Below are 10481 nucleotides of genomic sequence, written 5' to 3'. Positions count from 1 at the left end.
ATGGACAACACCTCCCACCCACTACACTCACATTATGGACAACACCTCCCACCCACTACACTCACATTATGGACAACACCTCCCACCGCACTACACTCACATGATGGACAACACCTCCCACCCACTACACTCACATGATGGACAACACCTCCCACCCACTACACTCACATGATGGACAACACCCTCCCACCACCCACTAACACTCACATGATGGACAACACCTCCCACCCACTACACTCACATGATGGACAACACCTCCCACCCACTACACTCACATGATGGACAACACCTCCCACCCACTGACACTCACATGATGGACAACACCTCCCACCCACTACACTCACATGATGGACAACACCTCCCACCCACTACACTCACATGATGGACAACACCTCCCACCCACTACACTCACACTATGGACAACACCTCCCACCCACTACACTCACATGATGGACAACACCTCCCACCCACTACACTCACATGATGGACAACACCTCCCACCCACTACACTCACATGATGGACAACACCTCCCACCCACTACACTCACATGATGGACAACACCTCCCACCCACTACACTCACATTATGGACAACACCTCCCACCCACTACACTCACATTGATGGACAACACCTCCCACCCACTACACTCACAGATGGACAACACCTCCCACCCACTACACTCACATGATGGACAACACCTCCCACCCACTACACTCACATGATGGACAACACCTCCCACCCACTACACTCACATGATGGACAACACCTCCCACCCACTACACTCACATGATGGACAACACCTCCCACCCACTACACTCACATGATGGACAACACCTCCCACCCACTACACTCACATGATGGACAACACCTCCCACCCACTACACTCACATGATGGACAACACCTCCCACCCACTACACTCACATTATGGACAACACCTCCCCACCCACTACACTCACATGATGGACAACACCTCCCACCCACTACACTCACATGATGGACAACACCTCCCACCCACTACACTCACATGATGGACAACACCTCCCACCCACTACACTCACATGATGGACAACACCTCCCACCCACTACACTCACATGATGGACAACACCTCCCACCCACTACACTCACATGATGGACAACACCTCCCACCCACTACACTCACATGATGGACAACACCTCCACCCACTACACTCACATGATGGACAACACCTCCACCCACTACACTCACATGATGGACAACACCTCCCCACCCACTACACTCACATGATGGACAACACCTCCCACCCACTACACTCACATGATGGACAACACCTCCCACCCACTACACTCACATGATGGACAACACCTCCCACCCACTACACTCACATGATGGACAACACCTCCCACCCACTACACTCACATGATGGACAACACCTCCCACCCACTACACTCACATGATGGACAACACCTCCCACCCACTACACTCACATGATGGACAACACCTCCCACCCACTACACTCACATGATGGACAACACCTCCCACCCACTACACTCACATGATGGACAACACCTCCCACCCACTACACTCACATGATGGACAACACCTCCCACCCACTACACTCACATGATGGACAACACCTCCCACCCACTACACTCACATGATGGACAACACCTCCCACCCACTACACTCACATGATGGACAACACCTCCCACCCACTACACTCACATTATGGACAACACCTCCCACCCACTACACTCACATGATGACAACACCTCCCACCCACTACACTCACATGATGGACAACACCTCCCAACCCACTACACTCACATGATGGACAACACCTCCCACCCACTACACTCACATTATGGACAACACCTCCCACCCACTACACTCACATGATGGACAACACCTCCCACCCACTACACTCACATGATGGACAACACCTCCCACCCACTACACTCACATTATGGACAACACCTCCCACCCACTACACTCACATTATGGACAACACCTCCCACCCACTACACTCACATGATGGACAACACTCCCACCCACTACACTCACATGATGGACAACACCTCCCACCCACTACACTCACATGATGGACAACACCTCCCACCCACTACACTCACATGATGGACAACACCTCCCACCCACTACACTCACATGATGGACAACACCTCCCACCCACTACACTCACATGATGGACAACACCTCCCACCCACTACACTCACATGATGGACAACACCTCCCACCCACTACACTCACATTATGGACAACACCTCCCACCCACTACACTCACATTATGGACAACACCTCCCACCCACTACACTCACATGATGGACAACACCTCCCACCCACTACACTCACATGATGGACAACACCTCCCACCCACTACACTCACATGATGGACAACACCTCCACCCACTACACTCACATTATGGACAACACCTCCCACCCACTACACTCACATGATGGACAACACCTCCCACCCACTACACTCACATGATGGACAACACCTCCCACCCACTACACCTCACATGATGGACAACACCTCCCACCCACTACACTCACATGATGGACAACACCTCCCACCCACTACACTCACATGATGGACAACACCTCCCACCCACTACACTCACATTATGGACAACACCTCCCACCCACTACACTCACATGATGGACAACACCTCCCACCCACTACACTCACATTATGGACAACACCTCCCACCCACTACACTCACATGATGGACAACACCTCCCACCCACTACACTCACATGATGGACAACACCTCCCACCCACTACACTCACATGATGGACAACACCTCCCACCCACTACACTCACATGATGGACAACACCTCCCACCCACTACACTCACATTATGGACAACACCTCCCACCCACTACACTCACATTATGGACAACACCTCCCACCCACTACACTCACATGATGGACAACACCTCCCACCCACTACACTCACATGATGGACAACACCTCCCACCCACTACACTCACATGATGGACAACACCTCCCAACCCACTACACTCACATGATGGACAACACTCCCACCCACTACACTCACATGATGGACAACACCTCCCACCCACTACACTCACATGATGGACAACACCTCCCACCCACTACACTCACATTATGGACAACACCTCCCACCCACTACACTCACATGATGGACAACACCTCCCACCCACTACACTCACATTATGGACAACACCTCCCACCCACTACACTCACATGATGGACAACACCTCCCACCCACTACACTCACATTATGGACAACACCTCCCACCCACTACACTCACATGATGGACAACACCTCCCACCCACTACACTCACATTATGGACAACACCTCCCACCCACTACACTCACATGATGGACAACACCTCCCACCCACTACACTCACATTATGGACAACACCTCCCACCCACTACACTCACATGATGGACAACACCTCCCACCCACTACACTCACATGATGGACAACACCTCCCACCCACTACACTCACATTATGGACAACACCTCCCACCCACTACACTCACATTATGGACAACACCTCCCACCCACTACACTCACATGATGGACAACACCTCCCACCCACTACACTCACATGATGGACAACACCTCCCACCCACTACACTCACATGATGGACAACACCTCCCACCCACTACACTCACATGATGGACAACACCTCCCACCCACTACACTCACATGATGGACAACACCTCCCACCCACTACACTCACATGATGGACAACACCTCCCACCCACTACACTCACATTATGGACAACACCTCCCACCCACTACACTCACATGATGGACAACACCTCCCACCCACTACACTCACATTATGGACAACACCTCCCACCCACTACACTCACATGATGGACAACACCTCCCACCCACTACACTCACATTATGGACAACACCTCCCACCCACTACACTCACATGATGGACAACACCTCCCACCCACTACACTCACATGATGGACAACACCTCCCACCCACTACACTCACATTATGGACAACACCTCCCACCCACTACACTCACATTATGGACAACACCTCCCACCCACTACACTCACATGATGGACAACACCTCCCACCCACTACACTCACATGATGGACAACACCTCCCACCCACTACACTCACATGATGGACAACACCTCCCACCCACTACACTCACATGATGGACAACACCTCCCACCCACTACACTCACATGATGGACAACACCTCCCACCCACTACACTCACATGATGGACAACACCTCCCACCCAGGACACTCGGACCTTGCAGAGAGAATGAGCACGTTCAGACTCCCAGAATGCAACAGGGAACCACACAGGAAGTCCTTCACACCGACAGCCATCAGACTGTAGAATGCATATGTTCCTTCTTGACTGCACTTAAATGTAGAATATATTTATATTATTCATATATTATATTATTTATTATTATTATTGTCTATTGTGAGCGAACTGTGGTGCTGAATTTCCCCCAGGGATTAATAAAGTACTTTTTATTCTATTTTATTCTACTTACATGGACTATTACTCCCCCAAGTCTAGTAACAAATACTATTACTTCCATGGACTATTACTCTAAATGCTATTACTTCCATGGACTATTACTCTAAATGCTATTACTTAGATGAACTATTACTTCCATGGACTATTACTCTAAATGCTATTACTTCTATGGACTATTACTTCCATGGACTATTACTCTAAATGCTATTACTTAGATGAACTATTACTTCCATGGACTATTACTCTAAATGCTATTACTTCTATGGACTATTACTTCCATGGTCTATTACTCCCCTGGCTACAAAGTGAAGTGTGCAATGATGCCATCAAAGCTTTATTTCACCAGCATTATTTGACATGAAATATCATCTTAAAGTGCAGAAACTTGACAAAGAATAAAGTCTGAAAATTGTTGCTTGTCATGATAAAGTGTACACAACTCATAAATATTGTGTACACAACTCATAAATATTGTCATGATAAAGTGTACACAACTCATAAATATTGTGTACACAACTCATAAATATTGTCATGATAAAGTGTACACAACTCATAAATATTGTCATGATAAAGTGTACATAACTCATAAATATTGTCATGATAAAGTGTACACAACTCATAAATATTGTCATGATAAAGTGTACACAACCAAGTTACTACAACTCAAATATTCACACATCAAATCAATCCAGAAATGTTTGGAGAACTTTGGCTAGCATGCTAGCTCGCTCTTAGTTCCAATGCTAAATACTGAGGTCATGCTAACATGGCTCTGTAGCGGTCTGCGCATGTCACAAAGTTTTGGCACAAAATGTAAACACATGAAGAAAATCTCATCTCGAGGTGAAACGTAAAAATCCCTAAAATAGATTCTCCTTTCTATTTACACACTTCCACTATGTACATCTTTCCATTTGCTTTCAGTGTTGATCTTTTTGTCCAGCACAAGTTTCCTGAGACTACCCATGGTGCTTTGCTAACACTTCAAACCCACTTTGGGACTGCAAACTAAACAATGTCAATCTGGTTTCAACATGTTCACACTGTCACGTATTAGCAGAGGAAGCTAATAACTCTGTCAGCTCACATCTTATTAGCATTATGTTACTTATTAGCAGAGGAAGCTAATAACTCTGTCAGCTCACATCTTATTAGCAGTATCTTACTTATTAGCAGAGGAAGCTAATAACTCTGTCAGCTCACATCTTATTAGCATTATCTTACTTATTAGCATTATGTTACTTATTAGCAGAGGAAGCTAATAACCCTGTCAGCTCACATCTTATTAGCATTATCTTACTTGTTAGCATTATCTTACTTATTAGCATTATCTTACGTATTAGCATTATCTTACGTATTAGCAGAGGAAGCTAATAACCCTGTCAGCTCACATCTTATTAGCATTATCTTACGTATTAGCATTATCTTATGTATTAGCAGAGGAAGCTAATAACCCTGTCAGCTCACATCTTATTAGCATTATCTTACTTGTTAGCATTATCTTACTTATTAGCATTATCTTACGTATTAGCATTATCTTACGTATTAACAGAGGAAGCTAATAACCCTGTCAGCTCACATCTTATTAGCATTATCTTACGTATTAGCATTATCTTACGCATTAGCAGTATCTTACTTATTAGCAGAGGAAGCTAATAACCCTGTCAGCTCACAGCTAGCACAATTACCCTAGCAGTTACCTTCGAGTGTCGCAGTTTGGCAACCAAAACTAGTCCTTAGTGTTTGTTGTCTGGAATGATGAAAAAGAAGAAGAAGAAAAAGTCATCTTCACAGAACAGGAAGTAAACAACACCTGGGAGCCCTGAGCGTGGTCAAAGTGCTTGGTTGACGTCGAAGGGGCGTCGCCCTCTGTTATTGCAGAGGCCCCGCCCACAGTACACTTCCCAAAGACGGAAATAACCAAAGAAAAACATGTCCCTGAGGTCAGAGGTCAACCCGTTGACGTGACCTTTGGCAGGAAAATACATCATCACACCTGCTCAGCAAAATGGCCGCTGGGCTTCAAATCATTTGCTGAGAGTGAAGAAGCGTTCCACCTGTGGGTTGACAAAGAGGAGGCGGGACGTGTCCTGGCGTCTCTCCCAGTTCCTAAGGAGTCTCTCCCAGTTTCTAAGGAGTCTCTCCCAGTCCCTAGGAGTCTCTCCCAGTTCCTAGGAGTCTCTCCCAGTCCCTAGGAGTCTCTCCCAGTTCCTAAGGAGTCTCTGGGCTCCAGTTTGCTGAGAGTGAAGAAGCGTTCCACCTGTGGATTGACAAAGAGGAGGCGGGACGTGTCCTGGCGTCTCTCCCAGTTCCTAGGAGTCTCTCCCAGTCCCTGAGGAGTCTCTCCCAGTTCCTAAGGAGTCTCTCCCAGTTCCTAAGGAGTCTCTCCCAGTTCCTAAGGAGTCTCTCCCAGTTCCTAAGGAGTGTCTCCCAGTTCCTAAGGAGTGTCTCTGAGTCCCTAGGAGTCTCTCCCAGTTCCTAAGGAGTCTCTCCCAGTTCCTAAGGAGTCTCTCCCAGTTCCTAAGGAGTGTCTCTGAGTCCCTAGGAGTCTCTCCCAGTTCCTAAGGAGTCTCTCCCAGTTCCTAAGGAGTCTCTCCCAGTTCCTAAGGAGTCTCTCCCAGTTCCTAAGGAGTGTCTCTGAGTCCCTAGGAGTCTCTCCCAGTTCCTAAGGAGTCTCTCCCAGTCCCTGAGGAGTCTCTCCCAGTTCCTAAGGAGTGTCTCTGAGTCCCTAGGAGTCTCTCCCAGTTCCTAAGGAGTCTCTCCCAGTCCCTGAGGAGTCTCTCCCAGTTCCTAAGGAGTGTCTCTGAGTCCCTAGGAGTCTCTGGGCTCCAGTTTGCAAGACAAGTCAAAGAGAAGGTTCTGGTTGTCGATGACCTGCAGCTGTCGCACGTACGCTTTGGTCTGCAGGTGGGATGGCGATGTCTCCGTATCCATGGCTACCAGGAGTGTTAGCATGGTTAGCATTGTGTGCACGTGTGTGTGTGTGTGTGTGTGTGTGTGTGTGTGTGTGTGTGTTACCCAGCTGTCCACTGCGGTATCTTCGGATGTTGCGCACCATGTCGGCCACTTTGTGCTGCGCCATACAAAGGTCAAAGGTCAGCAGAATCACAAACCAAACGAGCGGGAAGAAAACTTTTTTTTTTTTTTTTTTTTTACCATCTTGTCAAAGTTGACCAGCTGGCTGTGAAAAGTTTTACAACTCTCGTGAAGGAACGTCAAATCTGAGCAGAAACACAACAACAAATGTTGGCACTCCTCCTTTATCTCTAAACTTAAGTGTGCACTCCTCCTTTATCTCTAAACTTAAGTGTGCACTCCTCCTTTATCTCTAAACTTAAGTGTGCACTCCTCCTTTATCTCTAAACTTAAGTGTGCACTCCTCCTTTATCTCTAAACTTAAGTGTGCACTCCTCCTTTATCTCTAAACTTAAGTGTGCACTCCTCCTTTATCTCTAAACTTAAGTGTGCACTCCTCCTTTATCTCTAAACTTAAGTGTGCACTCCTCCTTTATCTCTAAACTTAAGTGTGCACTCCTCCTTTATCTCTAAACTTAAGTGTGCACTCCTCCTTTATCTCTAAACTTAAGTGTGCACGCCTCCTTTATCTCTAAACTTAAGTGTGCACTCCTCCTTTATCTCTAAACTTAAGTGTGCACTCCTCCTTTATCTCTAAACTTAAGTGTGCACTCCTCCTTTATCTCTAAACTTAAGTGTGCACTCCTCCTTTATCTCTAAACGTAAGTGTGCACTCCTCCTTTATCTCTAAACTTAAGTGTGCACTCCTCCTATATCTCTAAACTTAAGTGTGCACTCCTCCTTTATCTCTAAACGTAAGTGTGCACTCCTCCTTTATCTCTAAACTTAAGTGTGCACTCCTCCTTTATCTCTAAACTTAAGTGTGCACTCCTCCTTTATCTCTAAACTTAAGTGTGCACTCCTCCTTTATCTCTAAACTTAAGTGTGCACTCCTCCTTTATCTCTAAACTTAAGTGTGCACTCCTCCTATATCTCTAAACTTAAGTGTGCACTCCTCCTTTATCTCTAAACTTAAGTGTGCACTCCTCCTTTATCTCTAAACTTAAGTGTGCACTCCTCCTTTATCTCTAAACGTAAGTGTGCACTCCTCCTTTATCTCTAAACTTAAGTGTGTGTGTGTGCCTTTTAGCAGCAGAGGAGTGAAGGGGATCAATGGAGGACTGAGACTGGTGATCAGGTCTCTGTAGGACTTGTGGTTTCTGGAAGGATCCTAACATTTCAAAATAAAAGAAAGCATTAGACAAGGAAAGAAAAAAAAAACATTTTGCTGAAGGGAAGAAAAATCTCACAGTGATGCTTTCAAACTGTTGGAACTGTTTCCGGAACTTTCCTGGAAGGGCCTGGTACACACACACACACACACACACACACACACACACACACACACACACACACACACACACACACACACACACACACACACACACACACACACACACACACACACACACACACACACACAAACACACACAAAGAAATAATCAATGTTGTCCTGTGATCAGCTGGTCTTGTTGCATCCATTTGATGTGGTTGCTATGGTAATGACAAGGTGATGTGGTTGCTATGGTAATGACAAGGTGATGTGGTTGCTATGGTAATGACATGGTGATGTGGTTGCTATGGTAATGACAAGGTGATGTGGTTGCTATGGTAATGACATGGTGATGTGGTTGCTATGGTAATGACATGGTGATGTGGTTGCTATGGTAATGACAAGGTGATGTGGTTGCTATGGTAATGACAAGGTGATGTGGTTGCTATGGTAATGACATGGTGATGTGGTTGCTATGGTAATGACAAGGTGATGTGGTTGCTATGGTAATGACATGGTGATGTGGTTGCTATGGTAATGACATGGTGATGTGGTTGCTATGGTAATGACAAGGTGATGTGGTTGCTATGGTAATGACATGGTGATGTGGTTGCTATGGTAATGACAAGGTGATGTGGTTGCTATGGTAATGACCTCCCAGGTGAGTCGCAGTCTGCTGAGGGCGGGGTTGTCCAGTCCAAGCAGCACAGCCAGGAAGGAGAGAAGGTCCTGCTGTTGTTTACACCTGAAAGCACACCTTGTTGGTCACATGACATCCCTTTTCACAACATTGTTTACATGCTGCCGCTAGGTGACATCATACGTTGTTATTTGACAACATGTGACAACCAAACAATTATACAACTATTTAATAATACCACCTTAACATGTGACAACCAAACAATTATACAACTATTGAATAATAGCACCTTAACATGTGACAACAAACAATTATACAACTATTGAATAATAGCACCTTAACATGTGACAACAAACAATTATACAACTATTGAATAATAGCACCTTAACATGTGACAACAAACAATTATACAACTATTGAATAATAGCACCTTAACATGTGACAACAAACAATTCTACAACTATTGAATAATAGCACCTTAACATGTGACAACAAACAATTCTACAACTATTGAATAATAGCACCTTAACATGTGACAACAAACAATTCTACAACTATTGAATAATAGCACCTTAACATGTGACAACAAACAATTATACAACTATTGAATAATAGCACCTTAACATGTGACAACAAACAATTATACAACTATTGAATAATAGCACCTTAACATGTGACAACAAACAATTATACAACTATTGAATAATAGCACCTTAACATGTGACAACAAACAATTATACAACTATTGAATAATAGCACCTTAACATGTGACAACAAACAATTATACAACTATTGAATAATAGCACCTTAACATGTGACAACAAACAATTCTACAACTATTGAATAATAGCACCTTAACATGTGACAACAAACAATTATACAACTATTTAATAATAGCACCTTAACATGTGACAACAAACAATTATACAACTATTGAATAATAGCACCTTAACATGTGACAACA

The 10481-nt window shown here is 45.2% G+C and overlaps 1 protein-coding gene across 3 annotated transcripts in view; it reads right to left on the bottom strand.

Annotated features, from left to right (window-relative positions):
* Nucleotides 1-6996: 6996 nt before the first annotated feature.
* The window catches only part of LOC133642454 (rap guanine nucleotide exchange factor-like 1), a 24451-nt gene continuing 20966 nt past the window's right edge, over nt 6997-10481 (bottom strand). For all 3 annotated transcript variants that reach the window (XM_062036645.1, XM_062036647.1, XM_062036646.1), the window contains 6 exons: nt 9532-9622; nt 8855-8905; nt 8688-8775; nt 7686-7750; nt 7548-7602; nt 6997-7465 (listed from right to left, as the gene is read on the bottom strand). In XM_062036645.1, the coding sequence (XP_061892629.1) occupies nt 7341-7465; nt 7548-7602; nt 7686-7750; nt 8688-8775; nt 8855-8905; nt 9532-9622 (475 nt within the window). In that variant the 3' untranslated portion in view covers nt 6997-7340. The remainder of the gene's footprint in view (nt 7466-7547; nt 7603-7685; nt 7751-8687; nt 8776-8854; nt 8906-9531; nt 9623-10481) is intronic.

The sequence above is a fragment of the Entelurus aequoreus genome, linkage group LG25 (genome assembly GCF_033978785.1).
Source record: "Entelurus aequoreus isolate RoL-2023_Sb linkage group LG25, RoL_Eaeq_v1.1, whole genome shotgun sequence".
NCBI lineage: Eukaryota > Metazoa > Chordata > Actinopteri > Syngnathiformes > Syngnathidae > Entelurus > Entelurus aequoreus.
The sequence above is the reverse complement of the archived record's forward strand: the minus strand, read 5'-3'. Positions and strand labels throughout refer to the sequence as shown.